The 22562-nt window shown below is 43.2% G+C and overlaps 1 protein-coding gene and 1 long non-coding RNA gene across 3 annotated transcripts; both read left to right on the forward strand.

The window, feature by feature from the left end:
• Window positions 1-4754: 4754 nt before the first annotated feature.
• LOC139831921 (uncharacterized) lies at window positions 4755-5133 on the forward strand. Its single transcript, XR_011746322.1, has 3 exons — window positions 4755-4834; window positions 4916-5014; window positions 5086-5133. It is a non-coding gene; the product is annotated as an uncharacterized lncRNA (long non-coding RNA).
• Window positions 5134-15128: 9995 nt separating this feature from the next.
• On the forward strand, window positions 15129-22547 carry LOC127307991 (uncharacterized). 2 transcript variants are annotated; one of them, XM_051338746.2, is made up of 15 exons: window positions 15129-15275; window positions 16378-16585; window positions 17100-17150; window positions 17395-17525; window positions 17620-17742; window positions 17843-17965; window positions 18785-18843; window positions 19011-19180; window positions 19511-19564; window positions 19884-19993; window positions 20518-20631; window positions 20720-20845; window positions 21097-21162; window positions 21964-22015; window positions 22125-22547. In XM_051338746.2, the coding sequence occupies exons 2-13, from the start codon at window positions 16409-16411 to the stop codon at window positions 21122-21124; spliced, it is 1266 nt and encodes a 421-aa protein (XP_051194706.1). In that variant the 5' UTR covers window positions 15129-15275; window positions 16378-16408; the 3' UTR covers window positions 21125-21162; window positions 21964-22015; window positions 22125-22547. The 2 variants fall into 2 exon arrangements, with proteins under 2 accessions (XP_051194706.1, XP_051194705.1); XM_051338745.2 differs by having other exon boundaries at window positions 22165-22547.
• Window positions 22548-22562: the final 15 nt, after the last annotated feature.

Here is a 22562-nt window from a genome sequence, read left to right on the forward strand (position 1 = left end):
TCGCACCGAACGCGAGCGGCCCTCGTCGCAGGGCCGGCGAGGTGCCCTCGAACTGGCCGCCGCCGCCGACGTCAAGCTCGGGCGGCGACGGCGTGGACCTGGACGGTGGGACGTAGGCGCCCTCTTGGAACACGGCAGTCGGTGACGGCGAGTACAGCGAAGGGGAGAAGGACGACGGGGAACTGGTTGTACCTTGCGTCGGCCATTGGCCGGGGAACATGCTGCCGCCGCTCATGGCCATGCTGATCATCCTCGCTTGTTCGTCCTGGGCCGCCGCCGCCCTCTTGGCGGCGGCTCTTTTCACCCTCTCCGCCCTGCCGCTTGTTTCCACCTCGCGCCGTTTCTCATCCGCCGCCCACTCGGCGTTCGACATGCCCGGCGGCTTCGTCTTCTTCGCCCGCATCTTCCTCGCCGGCGCCTTCGGCGGCATTGTGGTGGACGAGAAGACGAGGAGGAGAGTGGTGGTGGACGAGAAGACGCCGCCGGGAACTGGAGCTGGAAGACGAGGAGATTGGGGAATTTCGGCGGGAGAGAATGGGGATATGCAAGCAAATTGGAGGGAATGGGGATATGCAAGCAAATTGGAGGGAAAATCGACAGGATTTGGTTTTCCAGTCGCCGACTACGCGGGTCCACACGACGTTTCGCGCCAAAATCTTTCGTCCGGAGTCCCCGAGCGCGCCCCAGGGGGCCGGGGATGGCGTGGGCTCGCCGGATGGATGAAGGGCCAAATCCGGACGAAAACGAGGAACCGGGGGCGCGACTGGGCCGAATTTCACCGTCCGGATGGAAAAAAACGTCGCTCGGGGGCCTCGTCGGGGGACGAGTGGAGATGCTCTTAATAGACGACGCGGAGACCATAAAACGATGAACCGCTGACGGTCTTTTTTTTGCCCGTCAGTAGTTCAGCTTACCACCGGCGGATGTCCAGTTTTGCTTCACGAGTGCGGTTGCAACTATAAGCCTTTTCTCAGTAGTGCAAGCATCATGCGAGCGGCAGGTGCGGTGCAAACCACGAAGCTGATGCGTGAGCACTGGAGCTTTGTGCAGATCGAAGATGGATTTATTTTTATTAAAAGTTTGTCACAGTGGCATGCCGCGCCCTTGGCTGTTAGACAGTTTTTCATAGTATTTTAGAAATACTAAACCACGTGAGTTACCTGATATGGAAGCACGGATCAAAAAAACACAAAACTGGTAATGTAGCGACATGGTTTATTTTTTTTAGCGCTCATAGGAATTGCTGGAAAAAATAGAGCGATTTTCTCGCAACTGCGGCAAGAAGAGGCAGAAGAAAGTTGAAAGTGAAACTCCTCTATCGGGAAAAGACATGAAGGATAAAAGTGTAAAACCATTTGTTTGAAACATATTAAAAATATCCTTTGCTATTATAAGTTGTATTTTCGGTGGTAAAATGGAAGGAACCAGAAAAGAGGGAAACTCTAATCGTGAAGCGATGAAAAAAGAGGTTTGTACGAAAAAACATAGGCCGATGGAAAAATAGGGTAGTATGCTAGTAGAACTACAGAGTAGATGTAGTGCTCCTAGCAAAGACAACACACAGGTTGAAAGATATGACGTATGAAGAAGCAAGTTTTTCGGATATGCGGGAGAAAAGGAAGTATTATTTTCATCGACAAGAAGACGCAGCGGATGGTGGAGTATTTTTTATTTGGTACAGAATAAAATGACGAACAATGGAGTAAGTATAGTTTTTTGATGGTATCGTAGAAGAACACAACATAATTTCTCTAGATAAAAGAGGGAAGAATATTGGAGTTTTTAAAAATTATCGTTAAAGAATTATGTACTGCTGAAAACTTATAGGTGGATAAATAATGTCTAGAACCACAATTGAGGCAGATTCGTGGAAAAAAATACCACGCATGTTAGCCATTGGAAAATTACCGTCATGGAATTATGCAACCTCGAATAGTTACTATTAGGTAGTTCACGATACCTTTCATAGTTAGCATCGGTAAATTACTGCTAACGGTGAAGATATCTACCAAAAAAATTATTTTTTGAAAAATATAGATAGTTACAGCGACGAACTACCACGGAATCTAAATATTTCTACCCCAAATGCCGTGAAAAATTACTTAAAAATTACAAAATTGCTATAAAAAATTAAATAAAAAGTAAAAAAGGTGCATTGTTCACGTGCACTGTTCATACACGTGAAATGTAGGCGATTTGCACAAAAATAACCCAAAAGTGAAAGAAAAGCACAGACTGACCCTCCGGCGAAACTATTTCACCAATCTAACCCTTTTGTGTGGCGCCCCTCCCACGGGCGCCACACATGCGCATGTGGCTCCCCTCCTGCCGGCGCCACTGACCCAGCCGACGTGGCCCCCTCGCCGCTGAGCTGGTGCGCCCATCCGACGTGGCAGCATGTGTGGCGCCCCTCCCAACGGCGCCACACATGCACTTGGAATTGCCCAAACATACTGTGAGACAAATCCTCTGGGACTTAGCCGTTTTGCGAGGCTCGATGTGTGGCGCCGACCCCACGGGCGCCACACTTGCCTGTGTGGCGCCGATGCCACGGGCGCCACACATCCACTTAAGTGTGGCGCCCGCGCCCGCGCCCAGCCCGACCATCTTCTTCTCTGTTTCTTTTCCTCCCCCCTCTCTCCCCCAAGGCGGCCGGCGGTTCCTCCTCCTCCCTCCCTCTCTCCCCCAACAAATCGGGCACAAATTCGTCAGATCTGACCGGCCAATCTCTTCCCCATCCATTCCTCAAGGTAATCCCCTTCGAATCCCTCACATTCATCCACTAATTTCATAGATCTTGCTAGATTTGTACATCAACCCTAGACATGGAAACTAGATTTGAAATGGCTATGTATGTGTTGAATGTGTATGTGTAGGAACCCTAGATATGTAGGAACCCTAGATATGTAGGAACCCTAGATGTGTTGAATGAAATTTTACGAAATTATGCGGCTAGGAATGGTATGTTTTACGAAATTCATATGTGTTACATATGCCTAGTATTCTTGATGGAATAACTCATATTTGTTAGGAATGTATGTGTGATGGCTTATTTGGATATATTCTCATGTATGTGTTGCTCATATTTGGTATGAATGGCTCATAATATGTTGTATGTGTTGCTCATACATGTAGGATGGTGTGGCTTCTGGATGAAGAGTACGACAGGGTGCACCGGGCTGTTCATATGACGGAGAAGGGAACGGATCTTCAACCTTTGAAGATTCGTTACCATGGCACATCGGATATACCGTACGACGAGAGGTACACGGAGTTCATCCGGCCTACCGGTCTTCTCCCGTTCATATCCCTTGTAAGCCGTGGGGGTCCACTCATGAACCCGTCGGCACTCACCGCCCTTGTCGACCGGTGGAGGCCGGAGACTCACACCTTCCACTTGAGGGCCGGCGAGATGGCCCCTACTCTCCAGGATGTTTCCATGATCCTTGGACTACCTATTCAGGGCGAGCCACTGTGTATGAACACAGCTTCTGATGGGTGGCGCCAGCAGATGGAGGTGCTTATTGGCAGGGCTCCTCCGCCGCCAGCAGATCCAAAGAAGAGAGCTCCCGCCGGCGCGTCTTTCGAATGGATCAGGACTAACTTTGGAGAATGCCCGGAAGAGGCCGACGAGGACACTCGGAGGACGTACGCCCGCGTGTACTTATGGTACATGATTTCGAGGACTCTCTTTCCTGACAGTGGGGGGAAGCTGGCCCATTGGTGTTGGCTGAAGGCGCTAACGGTGTTGGATGGCCGTTGGAGTTGGGGAACAGCGGCACTTGCCTACCTCTACCGGCAGGTGATGATTTGCTCTATGTACTATTTTCCTATAGTAGTGTGCTAGACAGAGTACTAACCAAATGTCTTACGTGCGCAGTTGGACGAAGCTTGTCGCAGAACTGGGAGCAGGACTGGGAGCGGCGGTATTGGTGGATGCATGCTCCTACTTTCCGTATGGAGCTGGGACCGCCTATCAGTTGGGCGGCCTAGGGTACTCAACGAGAGGCCATGGCCTCATTACCCTCACTTTCCTGATCGGGAGCCCACTTGGGCATACCTTTGGGACAATGTCTCGGAGATGTCGGGCGATCCAAAGATCATGTACATGCGGTACAACTGCGGAGTTGGACACTCTTACCGCTGAGCAGGTAACCGATCACTCTTTTGCAATCCTAGTTTTCATTGATTCTACCGGCATGTTCTAAATTACGAGATGTTTGTATGCTGCGGGTGGAATGGGAGCCATATGGTAGCTACTACCGTATTGGCGCGTCGATGATCGACCTCAACCACAAGTGCACGGAGGAGGCGCGGTTACGCGTATGCGCTGCCCACTCATATGCATGTGGCTTGTTGAACACCACCAGCCGCAAAGAGTGATGAGACAGTTTGGGCTGTATCAGGAGTGCCCACCAGTGTGGCAAGACACGGACAAGGCGCTTCATAGGTAAACTTCTGGAATCATGCGATGGAAGATTCTTGATAGAAGAGGTACAAACTAACTTGTTGATTCTTGCAGGCTTGATAGGCAGCGGCAGAGGAAGATCACAAATTGGCCAGTCCATCATAGCGGCCACATCGCAGCGTTCCAACAGTGTTTGGAAGCGGCACGGAATGCTGGCCCTGAGCAGATTGTGCCTCACAACTTCGCCGCTTTCAACAACTACCTCGAGTGGTTCCATGAGAACACGCGTATCGAGTTAGTTAAGCACGCTATCCTGAGGAGATCTTGGACGACCCCATCCGATTCGATGAGGTTGGGCAAAGCCAGCACGACAGATTTGCTCGCAGAGGGAGATCGACTTCTATTGCTTCCGAGCTGAACTTCGTGGTATTCTATTCTCTCAGTAACTAGTACATCATCTACATTGCCATGTGAACGCTTCAATTGTGTATGCTATATTTGTCACAGCGGAAGGAGATCGAAAAAACAGCTGAGGAGTGCGAGGTTATGTGGGAGCAGAGCGGGAGAGATGACAAGCCTGTCCGACCGTTGCGGTATTTCATTAAGGTATGATCACCAACTTTGAATGTACGATACTATGATGTGGTGGATTTGTAACCATGAACGGGATGACGCAGAACACTGCACGAAAGATGCGGCGGTTAGCCAGCTTGCTAGGTTGCCGAGAAGCCGAAATCGCTACATCTTCCTCTTCAGAAGAGCGGGAGGTATGGACTATTTTGTTGCTGTCAAACATGTTCTTCCTAATTTCAACTTTGTAATCTCATGTGTTCGTGTTTGTGAAGATTCCTGAGGACGAGCTAATTCTGAGTCAAGCCATACTTCCAAAGCGTACCTCCAAGCAAGCCGCACGGTCAGCTTACCAGTTGAAGCCAAGGGGCAAGGGTCCAAACCGGTACACTCCGGAAGATTATGTCAGCCGAGGAAAGAAGGTTGTCACTGAGGAGGATGAGGGGCCGCGGCGGAGATCAGATATGTCGAGGATGAGGAACGACGAGCCGTTCTCTTCAGAGGAGGAGGAGGAGGATGAGGAGGAGGAGGAGGAGGAGCAGGAGCAGGAGCAGCAGGAGCAGCAGCAGGAGCAGCCACGGCAGCGGACGAAGAGGATGGCCGTCCGGAAGCAGCCCGCGAGGACGGCACGTCGAGGACGCTACTAGGATGTGCCCACGTGTTGTTGTGAACTCTATATTCATAAGTATCGATTTGTGAACCCTATGTCATGTCGAACCATGGTCTGTAATGCTACTTGTTGTTTGAATCTACGTGCTCCAATGTGACCTATGAAGTGTTATATGTGTATGTCATGAAATTGCTACTTGTTGTGTCCAATGTTGTACTCGTAACTGTTGGAGTTTGGTAGGATTTTTCATGTTTTTAACAAAAGTCAATGTGTGGCGCCCTTCCAACTGGCGCCACAAGTGCTTGTGTGGCGCCCGTGGCATCGGCGCCACACATGCCAACTTATATCAACATTGGGTCGAAAACATCCAGGGGGCTCCGGACGATAAGTCCTTAGCCGTTTTCGCGAGCCTCTATGTGTGGCGCCCGTGGCATCGGCGCCACATATGCTAGTGTGGCGCCAGTGGAGTCGGCGCCACACATCGAGCCTCGCAAAACGGCTAAGTCCCAGAGGTTCCGGAGCCCCTGGATGTTTTCGACCCAAAACTTGATATAAGTTGGCATGTGTGGCGCCGTTGGGAGGGGCGCCACACATGCTGCCACGTCGGATGGGCGCACCAGCTCAGCGGCGAGGGGGCCACGTCGGCTGGGTCAGTGGCGCCGGCATGAGGGGAGCCACATGGGCATGTGTGGCGCCCGTGGGAGGGGCGCCACACAAAAGGGTTAGATTGGTGAAATAGTTTCGCCGGAGGGTCATTCTGTGCTTTTCTTTCACTTTTGGGTTATTTTTGTGCAAATCGCCTGAAATGTAAGGTGCACTGTTCATGTGCACTGTTCATACGTGAGCAGTAGCTGCAGTAGCGGTAGCGGTAGAAGTAGGAGCAGAAGTAACAGTTGAAGTAGGAGCATAAGTAGCGGTAGCAGTAGTAGCCCCCGTTCTCCCGATGCACCCATGACTGTTGCTGGTCTTCACACGGGCGACGGCGAGCTATACAACCATCGGATCGATTTAGTGGACACCCGACCATGGGAAGCAGCGAGCTGCTGCTGGCGGAGCTGCCTCGCCTCGCTGGAGCTCTCTCACCGGAGCTGCCTCGCCGGAGTTCTAGCCCAAAATTGCTAGGGACTCGATTGAGTTTTTAGGCACCCGATTGCTTTTATTTCTATTTACAGGGACTTGATTGCTTTTTATTTTGTATACAAGGGCATGTTTGTGTTTCATTTTCTATGCAGGGATTTTTGTGCAAACTTTAGACCTCCCCAGCTATTCTCACCACACACAACCCACCAAACAACGGACACACTCAACATGTCTCTATTCGTGCGAGCTACCAAACACATGAGAAATATGTGCTCAACTTAGCTAGGATCACCTTGTATGAGGGTAGATAGCACTTCTCTATTGGCCCGGGCTACCAAACACACCCTAAATCCCCTAAATCAGTATAAGTAAATTCACCATAAAATATAATTTCTTAATATGTCCATTGGATATTGTAGATGTAGATATTTTTTTCTTAAATATTTAGTCAAAATTAGTAAGGCTTGTAGATGTAAATATTTTTTCTAGCAAAATTATTGGGTATGCATCGCATACCCATAAATTAGTCTAACTCACCCGTACTTACCAACACATTTACTGTAAATATTTAGAGATTCATTGGACTACACACAAAAATGTAAGTTCGGGATGTTTTTAGCATGATGGGTTATCCATGCATGAATGAGCCGTCAAACCGGCTAATGCACTAGTCCGCTGACGTCTAGCACTCTATATTATACTCCCTCCGTTCCTTTCTATAGTGCCTACTGTTTTTTGGCACGGAAATTAGTGCGAGCCATTTTTTCACACAAAACCCCCTAACGATATCACAGACAAAATAGGAAACTGAAAACAGATCTCAGAAATACATGACCAGATCGGTTTCCACATTTTCTAGACTTGACCTGATCGGTGGAAGGGGTTCTTTGCAAAAAAAACATAGCTTTACTCTTATATTCTGAAACAAATGCTAAAAAACAATAGGCATTATAGAAAGGAACGGAAGGAGTATGCAAGAAAACATTTTGTGGTTTCTTCTTGAACCTAAACATTTTGTGTGGTTTGTGATACTATAAACCAAATATAAAATTGATGCCATTAAAACTTCTGGAGAAATTAAAGCCAGCTAGCTTTGGATACATGAGAACGTCATGATTTATGCGAAAGCCTTGCGTGTTTAGAGCACCAAGGCCATGCTTTTGATGTTTATTAATGGGTCTAGAATACAAGTAAACGTGTATTCTTTTTAGAAAAAAAAGAAGTCAATGGTATTCTACACAGAAAATTGCAACAGGTGCTACAATGGTCGTTTGCTTCTCTTTGAGCAGGACGTTTAAGAAATGTCTTATACACGCTCGTGCCTTTTCACACTATAGCATAATGTCCAATGACCTAATGGAGACTTGTATTGCCGAGTTTTAGGACCTGTTTGGATCCTCTCCGCTACTGGATAGCGCTCTTGGAGCGAACTGAGCTACAATTCGCATATTGAGGAAATAGCTGAAACTGAGCTTTATGTGTTTGATACGTCTCCAACGTATCTATAATTTCCGATGTTCCATGCTTGTTTTATGACAATACCAACATGTTTTGTTCACACTTTATATCGTTTTTATGCGTTTTCCGGAACTAACCTATTGACGAGATGCCGAGAGGCCAGTTGCTGTTTTTTGCTGTTTTTGGTTTTAGAAATCCTAGTAAGGAAATATTTTCGGAATCGGACGAAATCAACACCGAAAGTCTTAGAAATACGCGAAGCTTCCAGAGCACCGGAGAAAGACCAGAGGGGTGCCAGGGGGGCCCCACACCCTAGGGCGGCGCGGCCCAAGGGGGGGGGGGGGCGCCCCCCTATGGTTTGGGCAGCCCGTGGCCCCTCCGACTCCGACTCTTCGCCTATTTAAGCCGTCATGACCTAAAACTTCGACACCAATTGACGAAACCCACAGAAACCTTCCAGAGCCGCCGCCATCGCGAAGCCAAGATCTGGGGGACAGGAGTCTCTGTTCCGGCACCCCGCCGGGACGGGGAAGTGCCCCCGGAAGGCTTCTCCATCGACACCGCTGCCATCTCCACCGCCATCTTCATCACCGCTGCTGCTCCCATGAGGAGGGAGTAGTTCTCCATCGAGGCTCGGGGCTGTATCGGTAGCTATGTGGTTAATCTCTCTCCTATGTACTTCAATACAATGATCTCATGAGCTGCTTTACATGATTGAGATTCATATGAGTTTTGTATCACAATTCATCTATGTGCTACTCTAGTGATGTTATTAAAGTATTCTATTCCTCCTGCATGGTGTAAAGTGGACAGGGTGTGCATCATGTAGTTCTTGGCTTAGTTTATGATCGTGATCTCTTATGGATTGTGAAGTTAACTATTACTATGATGGTATTGATGTGATCTATTTGGTTGTGTTGATCTATCTTACACTATAAGGTTACTTAAATATGAACAAATTGTGGAGCTTGTTAACTCCGGCATTGAGGGTTCGTGTAATCCTACGCAATGCGTTCATCATCCAACAAAAGTGTAGAGTATGCATTTATCTATTCTGTTATGTGATCAATGTTGAGAGTGTCCACTAGTGAAAGTATGATCCCTATGCCTTGTTCCTAAATACTGCTATCGCTGCTTGTTTCATCGTTTTTTGTGATTACTCTTTTCTTTGCAATACTACCACCATCAACTACACGCCAGCAAGTTATTTTCTGGCACCGTTGCTACTGCTCATATATATTCATACCACCTGTATTTCACTATCTCTTCGCCGAACTAGTGCACCTATTAGATGTGTTGGGGACACAAGAGACTTCTTGCTTTGTGGTTGCAGGGTTGCATGAGAGGGATATCTTTGACCTCTTCCTCCCTGAGTTCGATAAACCTTGGGTGATCCACTTAAGGGAAAACTTGCTGCTGTTCTACAAACCTCTGCTCTTGGAGGCCCAACACTGTCTACAGGAAAGGAGGGGGAACGTAGACATCAAGCTATTTTAAGGCGCCGTTGTCGGGACCGAAAGCTACACAACAGGGATTTCCTCCCTCGTCAACCACGCGCCAGTCCTGGACAGCATCAAGTATTTTCTGGCGCCGTTGCCGGGGAGGAAAGGTAAAAGGTACTCACACTCCGGATCTCGGCTACTAAGCTATTTTCCGGCGCCGTAAGTACTCAAAGCTATTTCCTTTAGATCCTGCAATTGCAACTTTTTGTTTCTTGTTTACACTAGTAAGGCATAATGGACAACATCTGTGAGCTTTTTATTCTATTTCCTGAGTCAAGACATGAATGGTTTAATGCGAAAATTAAAAAACCTATGGAATCTTATTTGCATGCTAGTAGCAATGATATTAGTATGAACGCTTTGAACACCATTGTTGCTGATGATATGGAAAATTATAAGCTTGGGGAAGCTGGTTTTGATGAGCATGATCTTTTTAGTCCCCCAAGCATTGAGGAGAAAATTTTCTTTGATGATACTTTGCCTCCTATTTATGATGATTATAATGATATTGGTCTTTTAGTGCCGCCTACTATGGAGAGTAATTTTTATGATGATAATACTATGCCTCCTACACTTGATGAGAATAATAATGATAGCTACTTTGTTGAATTTGCTCCTACTACAATTAAAAAGAATAACTATGCTTATGTTGGGAGTAGTAATAATTTTATGCATGAGACTCATGATAAGAATGCTTTATGTGATAGTTATATTGTTGAGTTTGCTCATGACACTACTGAAAGTTATTATGAGAGAGGAAAATATGGTTGTAGAAATTTTCATGTTACTAAAACACCTCTCTATGTGCTGAAATTTTTGAAACTACACTTGTTTTATCTTCCTATGCTTGTTACTTTGCTCTTCATAAACTTGTTTATTTACAAGATTCCTATGCATAGGAAGCATGTTAGACTTAAATGTGTTTTGAATTTGCCTCTTGATGCTCTCTTTTGCTTCAAATACTATTTCTTATGAGTGCATCATTAAAACTGCTGAGCCCATCTTATTGGCTATAAAGAAAGAACTTCTTGGGAGATAACTCATGTGTTATTTTGCTACAGTACTTTGTTTTATATTTGTGTCTTGGAAGTTGTTTACTACTGTAGCAACCTCTCCTTATCTTAGTTTTGTGTTTTGTTGTGCCAAGTAAAGTCTTTGATAGAAAAGTAAATACTAGATATGGATTACTGCGCAGAAACTGTTTTCTTGCTGTCACGAATCTGGGCCTAATTCTCTGTAGGTAACTCAGAAAATTATGCCAATTTACGTGAGTGATCCTCAGATATGTACGCAACTTTCATTCAATTTGGGCATTTTCATCTGAGCAAGTCTGGTGCCATTTTAAAATTCGTCTTTACGAATTGTTCTGTTTTGACAGATTCTGCCTTTTATTTCGCATTGCTTCTTTCGCTGTGTTGGGTGGATTTCTTTGTTCCATTACCTTCCAGTAGCTTTGGGCAATGTCCAGAAGTGTTAAGAATGATTGTGTCACCTCTGAACATGTGAGTTTTTGATTATGCACTAACCCTCTAATGAGTTTGTTTCGAGTTTGGTGTGAAGGAAGTTTTCAAGGGTCAAGAAGGAGGATGATATACTATGATCAAGGAGAGTGAAAGCTCTAAGCTTGGGGATGCCCCGGTGGTTCACCCCTGCATATTCTAAGAAGACTCAAGCGTCTAAGCTTGGGGATGCCCAAGGCATCCCCTTCTTCATCGACAACATTATCAGGTTCCTCCCCTGAAACTATATTTTTATTCCATCACATCTTATGTGCTTTGCTTGGAGCGTCGGTTTGTTTTTGTTTTTTGTTTTGTGTTTGAATAAATTGGATTACATCATGCTTGTGTGGGAGAGAGACACGCTCCGCTGGTTCGTATGAACACATGTGTTCTTAGCTCATAGTATTCATGACGAAGTTTCTTCTTCGTTAAATTGTTATATGGTTGGAATTGGAAAATGATACATGTAGTAAATTGCTATAATGTCTTGGGTAATGTGATACTTGGCAATTGTTGTGCTCATGTTTAAGCTCTTGCATCATATACTTTGCACCTATTAATGAAGAAATACATAGAGCATGCTAAAATTTGGTTTGCATAATTGGTCTCTCTAAGGTCTAGATAATTTCTAGTATTGAGTTTGAACAACAAGGAAGACGGTGTAAAGTCTTATAATGTTTACAATATGTCTTTTATGTGAGTTTTGCTGCACCGGTTCATCCTTGTGTTTGTTTCAAATAACCTTGCTAGCCTAAACCTTGTATCGAGAGGGAATACTTCTCATGCATCCAAAATCCTTGAGCCAACCACTATGCCATTTGTGTCCACCATACCTACCTACTACATGGTATTTTCTGCCATTCCAAGTAAATACTTCATGTGCTACCTTTAAACAATTCAAAATGCTTCTCAATTTGTGTTAATGTTTTATAGCTCATGAGGAAGTATGTGGTGTTTATCTTTCAACCTTGTCATTTACTTTTGACAGACTTTCATAATGGACTAGTGGCACATCCGCTTATCCAATAATTTTGCAAAAAGAGCTGGCAATGGGGTTCCCAGCCCCAATTAATTACAACTTGCATTAATAATTCTCTTCACATGTTTTGCTCTGATTCATCAGTAAGCAACTTAATTTTGCAAATAGACACTCCTCCATGGTATGAGATTGATGGTAGGCACCCGAGGATTCGGTTAGCCATGGCTTGTGTAAGCAAAGGTTGGGAGGAGTGTCACCCATAAATAAATAAAAACTAAAGTACATGTGTAAACAAAAGAGAAGAGGGATGATCTACCTTGCTGGTAGAGATAACGTCCTTCATGGGAGCCGCTCTTGAAAGTCTGGTTGGCGAGGTAGTTAGAGTACCCATTACCATTCGTTGACAACAATAAACACCTCTCAAAACTTTACTTTTATGCTCTCTATATGATTTTAAAACTTGAAAAGCTCTAGCACATGATTTATCCCTGCTTCCCTCTGCGAAGGGCCATTCTTTTACTTTTATTGTTGAGTCAGTTCACCTATTTCTCTCTACCTCAAGAAGCGAACACTTGTGTGAACCGTGCATTGATTCCTACATACTTGCTTATTGCACTTATTATATTACTCTATGTTGACAATATCCATGAGATATACATGTTATGAGTTGAAAGCAACCGCTGAAACTTAATCTTCTTTTGTGTTGCTTCAATGCCTTTACTTTGAATTATTGCTTTATGAGTTAACTCTTATGCAAGACTTATTGACGCTTGTCTTGAAGTACTATTCATGAAAAGTCTTTGCTATATGATTCATTTGTTTTCTCATGTCATTACCATTGTTTTGATCGCTGCATTCACTACATATGCTTTACAAATAGTATGATCAAGGTTATGATGGCATGTCACTCCAGAAATTATCTGTGTTATCGTTTTACCTGCTCGGGACGAGCAGAACTAAGCTTGGGGATGCTGATACCTCTCCAACGTATCTATAATTTCCGATGTTCCATGCTTGTTTTATGACAATACCAACATGTTTTGTTCACACTTTATATCGTTTTTATGCGTTTTCCGGAACTAACCTATTGACAAGATGCCGAGAGGCCAGTTGCTGTTTTCTGCTGTTTTTGGTTTCAGAAATCCTAGTAAGGAAATATTTTCGGAATCGGACGAAATCAACACCGAAAGTCTTAGAAATACGCGAAGCTTCCAGAGCACCGGAGAAAGACCAGAGGGGTGCCAGGGGGGCCCCACACCCTAGGGCGGCGCGGCCCAAGGGGGGGGGCGCGCCCCCCTATGGTTTGGGCAGCCCGTGGTCCCTCCGACTCCGACTCTTCGCCTATTTAAGCCGTCATGACCTAAAACTTCGACACCAATTGACGAAACCCACAGAAACCTTCCAGAGCCGCCGCCATCGCGAAGCCAAGATCTGGGGGACAGGAGTCTCTGTTCCGGCACCCCGCCGGGACGGGGAAGTGCCCCCGGAAGGCTTCTCCATCGACACCGCTGCCATCTCCACCGCCATCTTCATCACCGCTGCTGCTCCCATGAGGAGGGAGTAGTTCTCCATCGAGGCTCGGGGCTGTATCGGTAGCTATGTGGTTAATCTCTCTCCTATGTACTTCAATACAATGATCTCATGAGCTGCTTTACATGATTGAGATTCATATGAGTTTTGTATCACAATTCATCTATGTGCTACTCTAGTGATGTTATTAAAGTATTCTATTCCTCCTGCATGGTGTAAAGTGGACAGGGTGTGCATCATGTAGTTCTTGGCTTAGTTTATGATCGTGATCTCTTATGGATTGTGAAGTTAACTATTACTATGATGGTATTGATGTGATCTATTTGGTTGTGTTGATCTATCTTACACTATAAGGTTACTTAAATATGAACAAATTGTGGAGCTTGTTAACTCCGGCATTGAGGGTTCGTGTAATCCTACGCAATGCGTTCATCATCCAACAAAAGTGTAGAGTATGCATTTATCTATTCTGTTATGTGATCAATGTTGAGAGTGTCCACTAGTGAAAGTATGATCCCTAGGCCTTGTTCCTAAATACTGCTATCGCTGCTTGTTTACTGTTTTACCGCGTTACTACTGCTGCAATACTACCACCATCAACTACACGCCAGCAAGTTATTTTCTGGCACCGTTGCTACTGCTCATATATATTCATACCACCTGTATTTCACTATCTTTTCGCCGAACTAGTGCACCTATTAGGTGTGTTGGGGACACAAGAGACTTCTTGCTTTGTGGTTGCAGGGTTGCATGAGAGGGATATCTTTGACCTCTTCCTCCCTGAGTTCGATAAACCTTGGGTGATCCACTTAAGGGAAAACTTGCTGCTGTTCTACAAACCTCTGCTCTTGGAGGCCCAACACTGTCTACAGGAAAGGAGGGGGAACGTAGACATCAGTGTTACCTGGATTTTGACAGATTTTGGAGGACTTCTGAACATGTCCTTGAAATGACTGAAATTACTTCTAAAGTCTCGTAGAGTCGCAGTCGATAAAATCATTATACTCCCTCTGTTCATAAATATAAGACCTTTTACAATTTTAAGGTGAGTTAGATACACACCATAATGAGTGAATCTACACACTAAGAGTAGACTAGATACAAAATTCATTGAAAGCTAAAACATCTTATATTAGTGAACGGAGGGAGTATCTCACAATAAAAGAATATTTCATTTAGTATTAGCGTAGCGCGTCCAAAATCGTGTAACTCCCTACAATTCAAAAAGCAAATAGTTCTCCAGTCCTAAATACTTGCCGTAGATTTAGGTAAACATTTTTTGGGAATAGATTTAGGCAAATTATTAGCTAATGTGTGCGTATAATTTATTGAATCTGTGGCAATATTTAGAGCTATAGTATTATGGATCGGAGCGAGTAAAAAAGTTCCATTCGATTGATGATCTGATCTCCCCAACAAAACAAAATCAGAGATCTAACTACCCGACACGTGTCACCGCGGGCCTACGTTTAAACTGTAGCGCACTCGCCATTGCCACCACCATCCTCTCCATTCTTCCACTTTACGCGCGCGCCTCTCTCCCTCTCTCCAATTCCCCATTCCACCACCCACTTCGGATCGGAAGGAGCCAGCGGCGGGAGCCCCTCCGATCCCCTCCTGCCTGACTCCGCGCGCCCCGGTGAGCTCCCGTTGCCGTCCCGCCGCAGCCCCCGTTTCCTTCGGCGCTCGAGCGTCGGAGCGAGGTGTTTCGTATCGTCTAGTGATTTCGTTTTTACCGGTTTTTTCTGCCTTGTCGTGCGTGGAGATTCCGGTTAAGACCGCGAGACGTCGAGGTGCGTTTTTTTGTTTTTTGTTTTGCTGTTGTTGCGTGGGATGCTCGGCGCGCTCGTTCTGTTTGGTGGCGGGCCGATGAGGACAATGCGGTTGCTACAGGTGCAGCGTGTGTACAAAGCTATGGCGTGACCGGTACGATCACGCAATGCTGCTGCTGCTGGCTGGTTGGTCCGTCGTCCCCTCGCAGAATTTGGTCCGAGTTGAACATTTACTGATCTAGTGTTTCTGCTGACTGAACTTTAGTTTTTATTTAGTTGGAGACGCTGCTCAATTTATGAACTTAAGATAAAACATCCGTGGAAACAGTGACCATGAGGTGCTTTGTGCCTGTCGATTCGATCGTCACATACTCCCATGAGATTTTGTGGGAGTTGTACAATTTTGTGGAGCTATTTTCTCTAATTGCTTTTGACTGAATTGTTCATTTTGAGTGGGTATTGGCTCGGTAGTTCGCATGGTTGTGGTGTGACTTGCTGAATCCTCTGTACTTATTTTGGTGATTACTTCTACCTGCACTTAACATACTGTGATATCTGGCGTGTTTGTTCACCATACTACTACTCATTTTCAGTGATTAGTTTCATGTCACGTTTACTTTGTTGTGTTTGTTATATGCTGCCGTATGGTGCATAAATATACCTGATAGGACGAATTTTCATCTCAAGTGAGTGCGCAGTTTGCATTACAAACACTCGGATTCCCTCACATCTATTCTCATGCAGTCAGTCAATGCATACTCTTTCCTCTTATTATGTGATTGCATTTTGTGCAAGTATTGGTTCCAATGTATCTACTGACCTGTTATCCTGTCAAAACTGCCTCACCCAGTCCGTAAGTTCAGAACAAACAGCCAATTAGGTCGTTGGGATTGTTTGTGCTTTGAGAAAGGTTATAACCATATGGCATCCGATTTTCAGTTTTTCACTCGTTTTTTGTTTTCAATGTAGATCGACAGAAACAACTATTGATTAGCAGAAAATGACTGTGAGCTTTAAATATTGGGACGACTGCTTGGATCCGGATGATATGCGACTGATGTGGGCAGATGCTCATGTAAGTAAAGAGTGGATCGACGCTGGGGAAGAGAAGGGACAGAAAGTTCACCTGTCAAGGGATCCTGATGGTGAGGCATATCTAACACAAACTGAAATGATGGTGGGTTATCAGCCTAACTCTGTAAACCTTTGTTAGTACTAGATGTTGAATAACTCGTGCTGTTCGCTAGATTGCTATATCTGGTTTTCCAACCTTTATTGTTTCAGAATGTCCACCAGTTCCTAAAATAAGGTCTGACATATCCTGTATATCCATTATTTGGTTAATTCGTATCAGCAATCATCTCCATTCAAATTAATATGCTATAGTGTGTGGCATTAAAAGTAGGCTATCAGTAGTGACTATGAATTTTCTGCTGAAGCGTAAACAAGATAAAATGCTATCACTCCTGTAGTCCTGTGAGATAAGTTGGCAAACATGCTGGTTTCTCGCTATATTCACCGTAGTGGATAAATTACTGTTTAGAAGTTTATTACTGCAGTGCTGGAGTTTTCTGAGCTATGAGAAAGAAAATCACAAAGTAGGAGTCTATTATTTTCAGCAATTATTCTGTTTGTTGCTTGCATAATGATGGATTTGAACTATTCTTAGATGCATTCATTGATCCTTTCAGGCAGTGGCTGCAATCACTGTTCATAGGCATTTCAAATCTCAGCTAGACCCGGTAATGATTTTATTTCTCTATGTTATACCATTGTTTGCATTTGTGTATATAGTTGAAAAATTCACTGCTGCATTACAACTGTGTGCTAACATATGCTTCCCAACACATAGACTCTTGTAGAAGAGTAAGAATTGATGCGACTATGAAACATGACTATCGTGGTGAACGAGTACAGCTATCTTGTTATTGTTAAGTGATAACTATTCTGGTGGACTTTGCTAAGCATGTTACTTCTTTTGCACAGTATATGATAGGTGCCCTAGCTGAAATTGCAAGTGGAAGGAGACTCTTTGTGGATAACTATGATCGCAAGACTAAGGAGACAAAGATGGGCATAATGCAGGTGACACCTGAAGTTGCTCAATGGCTTGGCAGGTACTCAACAGGCCTGGTTAACTTAATTTTACTATCTTCCTTACTCATCTGTGTTCTTACACTGAAAATTCTTGTTTTCATCACTTTTGATAAGGGAACTGGGTTACAAGAATTATGACATTGAACTCGGAGAGAATATTGATTTGCTCTACTGGCCTTTCATAAATGTCTACTTTGGTGCTGCTTATGCAAAGTGGCTCTTCTCATGTGATGAAAAGTATGTATTTGTTTGGTAGCTTGTGCTTGTTACATTCAATTGGCACTATTGTCTCATATCTTTCTACTACTAAACACAATTATTTGGCAAAATGCTTCAGAGAAAGAACTGAAGAGTTCGTCGCTCGAGCTTACAAAGGAGGCAAAAAGAAAGCTAATCACAAGTCATCTGCACCCATTTTCCAACGTTATCTTTATGTGAAAGAGACACTGCTTTCTATGAGGTTTCATTCTTAATAATCTCTCTTCATATTCAACTTTTAACTTTGTTATGTTGTTCAATGTTCAGTACGGTCTTTAAGGTTTTGAGCTTCGTTTGTAAGCTTAGTAAGCCCTCGGGTTTGGGTACCATTCTTTGAGGATTTGAGCTCCTGGAAACAACTGGACTTTAAGCCAAAAATCATCTTAAGTTTAACCCCTACAAATGGGGCCAGAAAATCACCATGTACTAACCTACTATTATAGTGGACTACAGAGCGTAGACTGTAGTAACCTACATTGGACACCACTAATATTTGGTTGATTTCTTAATTAATCATTTATGTTCACCGGACATGTCAAAGTATCAAGCTAATGAAATATCCAGGTTTTTGTTTTTTACGACAGTCCATTGGATGTTTCTTTGACGATTGTGTCGTTAAGTGCTTACTAATCAAAGAGTTGCTTAACGAAAGAAAACTGTTTTCTTGCAACTTAGTATGAGTTATGACTGATAAGGTGCTAATCTTAATAGTATGTGTGCTTGCATTCAAGAGGATGACTCTTGCATGTATGCTTACTGATGCTGATATATATTCTCTCTGTAAGCACCCACATAAAAGCATCTTGCAGTGCACTATGCATGCCCTTAGCTATATATTGGTTACATGTTCAACTCCTTATAAGTTAAAACCCATCAAATCTCCATTAGGATAGAAGTGTCGAGACTATTCACTGAATTAAAATTCAGTAGTTATGTTTTTGCACAAAAGCTGTTCCTTTGTTTTACCTCAGATCCAGGTTCAAACTTGTTGACAAACTGTTCCTTACTAATTTGTTGGCAGACAACCAGACAGTTTCAATGAGCTAACTCCTCAGCTCCTAGAAAATTCCGCAAGTGCAGGTTACATTTTACTTTGTTGATTATATTTATTTATTTTAGATCCATAATGTTGAAATATAATCAAAACACAAAATAACATATGTACTCTCAATGCTGACCCCTATTTTAATTCCAGAGAAGCTTCTTAAAACATGCAATGTCTCATCTTGTTATCATCTTTGTGTCAGGGACACAGCTGATACATTGGGATTCCAAAGTATCAGAGGAAGATATGGGTGCAATGTGGAGTCATCCTGACGTGAAGAAGGAGTGGACAAATTCTGGTGAGAGACGTGGAAATGTCCGATTTTCTCATGATGCCAAGAAGAGACCATATCTTTCCCGAGTTGAAGTGAAGGTATGCTTGATTATGAATAGTTGTACAGTTACTTCACATTTCCTTCCACTAAGTGGGCTTCCCTATCTGCCATACTATAACTTAATTAACATATGTTTGTAAGTAAAGCTACATTTAAACTTCTCCACCTTCTTATACTAGTAAGATTCTGACTTTAATACCATTACAAGAACCGATCATGTGGATGCCATGTAACAGGTGTCATTAGATACAATCGCCTTGACTCTGTATCGGTGTAGTCTTCTGACTGTTTCATGTAAAAGCGAAATTTATCTAGCAACGCGCAGTTTCCATCCATCATACACTCACGCAATTCTGAATTGATCTCAGGCTGTTGCTGAAATAATCATATCTCGCCATTTGAGCTCAAGAGGAGTAAAGCCGGTAAGTGTTGGGTCGCTAAATCTGTGTACGCTCTTCTAGTGAACATGATATCGTCATAATGTGTCAATTTGTTAATCGGTGCATTTCTTGTTGTTTAGTTATAAGAAAATTTCCGTTATTTCTCTCTTCATATAAACATTTGAAAATTATGTAAATGCCTCCTTTTTAAAATTACCAGTAGTATTGCTTATAATATAGGTGCCTGTTGGGCTGTCCAAGTAACAATAAACATATCATTTGAATTCCCTATGCCCAGTTCTATGAGCCCCTGCATCCTAAACAACTTCTTAAACCTCTATTCTGGTTTAAATGGACATAGGAAGCTCTAGCTGCTCTTGCAGAGGTGTGCAGTATGCGCTTTGTCCAAGGAGTACGTTCACGGACAGGATTGATGGGAATAGATTATCCTACTGCTGCATGGCTTTACAAGTGAGTGCTACATTATATTTACCATTCTGCTTTCGCTAGCAATCTAGCTGTACATTTTATCCAAACAGATCTGGTGAGGTGATTGTGGAATCTGACAAGGATCTTAACATTTTAAATGACAGTGTTTGTGCAGATGAACCTAAAATTCTTTGTTTTACCAGTCATCGTTGCTTTACTTTTTATATTGTTTTTACGCATGATAGCTGAACTTCTTTTTTAGTATACACTGTTTCATACATTACGTATATGGTGAATCCAAGTTCAAAACGTAATAGGGGAATTCTTTTGGTCCCCTACTTTCTGTTATTGAATCAGCAAATCATATTTTAGAGCAAATATTGATCTAATAACGTGGAATCTATCTGTTTCAAGTTGGTTTCATAGGCTATCAGAAGCCACATTGGCACTTTTGTTGTTCAACTTTGCTACCCCCTCCGATCCACATTTACACTTATTATGGATCGAAGGGAGTATTACAGTTTCCATGTAGTTGTCCTCACTCAGTTTTGCATTTGAGCATGCAGAGATTGTGGCTATACAACATACACAGTCAGCTCGGTAGATGATCTCTACAATCCTTTTGCATCAATGTACTTTGGATTGGCTTACTTGGGATGGTTGTCGCAGTATGAAGGAAGGTCAGTCTAATACGATTATGGACAATAAATTTCATCTCAGTGCACAATAAAAACGATAATTTGACACATTCTATGATCCTCCGTTCAGGGAGAGGAGCCATGAATTCATTGTTCAAGCTTATCTTGGGGGACCTGACAAAGTGAACCTTCAGGAGACTGGCCCATATTGGAAGAAATTTCTGGAGGCTTTAAGGCACTATGAAGATCCAAAGAAGTATGCCTTTTCTCGTTGTTTAACTCAACATGAGATTAGGATTTATAAAGTGGGTTTTATTTACCTATAAAAACTTGGTTATCCAAATAGCCAACCAACACTAACATATTCAAACATGTATCCATAACATATGTAACATCTGTTCGTAACTGCAAAACACTACTAGGTTTTAAGACGGACATCATCTTAAATGGATTTGGTTTGAACATGACTTGCAGTCGCTAATCAAACTAGCAAATTTACTTTTTCAGGGACCAAGCGAGCTGTTGTATTTTATGAAGTTCTCTGATGTGTTCGTGTTGTTTTCGTTACTAAAGGTATCTATTCTTTCTAAGCATTTCTGTCTACTCTGTTTTGCTACTTCAGATTTTTGTCAGCAACAGATGTTTATGGTTCTTGTAGTCTACTCTTACTGAAATCTCAAACAATTATTGTAGCATGAAGGATCTCGTTGTATTCTAATTTTTTCTGGTATTGTGCGCCAATTCATGCCGTTACCCCACAAATGTCTGGTTTGCGTATTTGTATCTAGTTCATAACTAGCAGTGTACTTTTTATGAAAGATAGCATAGCTGTTTTTCGTCCAGATTGAGTCTTACAGGTAACATTTCAACTGAAAACAAAAGCCCAAACAACATAAAACCTACAACGTTGGCCTAAAAGCCAGAACATCCGTGCTGCTAACTTGCAATGACTCACATGGTTGTCTATCCAAAATGTCCACTTTTCTAGGTACAGTTTGTTTCCTTGTAGGGTTGCTGCAGAACAAGCGGGCATCATGAGACACAGACAGATATACCTACCCCGTTCCCTACCAAGGATGGATGTCAATGCCATGCTAGCCAACCAGTACTCTGTAGCATACATGTACTACCGAACTGCTAGCCCTGTGCCTCTAAAAGCTGCTAGGAACTGGTAGATGAACAGCAGTTGAATTCCATCATTGCACCTTATTATTGATCCTCATTTTCTACCAATTTAATCAATAAATGCGAAAACAATAGTAAATGAGATGACTGAACCATTTTTTTTCCATTCTATGCATAAGATTGCAGCAAGACTAATATACCGGGCTACTGTAGCCAAGCATATAACTTCCTTTTCTTTGTGGAATGCAGGCTGCAGGCAGTAACTAGCAAAGCCTTGTTTTCACTGATCTTGTAACTGAAGGTAACCTGAATTGAAATAATTCATCTGTAATTAACAAACTTTTGTTTCTCTGTTACATTATATTTGAAAAGGGTACTGTTAGTAAGGCTTCTGCTCTGGTATCATTTAGAGTATATATGAAGGCTTATCGGTGCTCTGCGGAATTTCAGATTTCATCCCCAAGGATTCGACAGTGACAAGCGAAGAACTTGCATGGGCAACTTGAGATACAGGGGATATCCGCTCACCATGCTGCTCACGTGTAATTGGTAACTCGGACAGGTGTGATTGATAGAGACTTAGAGTCAGTGTTCATAGAGTCATATGCCCCCTGCTTCTGTTCTCTGTTGAATCTTGAAATATCGTCGTTCTTCTGCATTTAGTAAATAGTGAAGTGCATTTTTTTCATACAAGAATTCGCTGTTTCATTGAAGTCTCAGGTGATCACCTCATCTTTGGATAAGTAGAACTTGTTTTAAAACATATGCGTCCTTGTATAGAATATCTGATTTCTAACAATAGTCTTCATGAAAAAGTTTCGATTATTTTTCGAGGTTGGAGGATGTAA

The sequence above is a fragment of the Lolium perenne genome, chromosome 6 (assembly GCF_019359855.2).
Source record: "Lolium perenne isolate Kyuss_39 chromosome 6, Kyuss_2.0, whole genome shotgun sequence".
Lineage (NCBI taxonomy): Eukaryota > Viridiplantae > Streptophyta > Magnoliopsida > Poales > Poaceae > Lolium > Lolium perenne.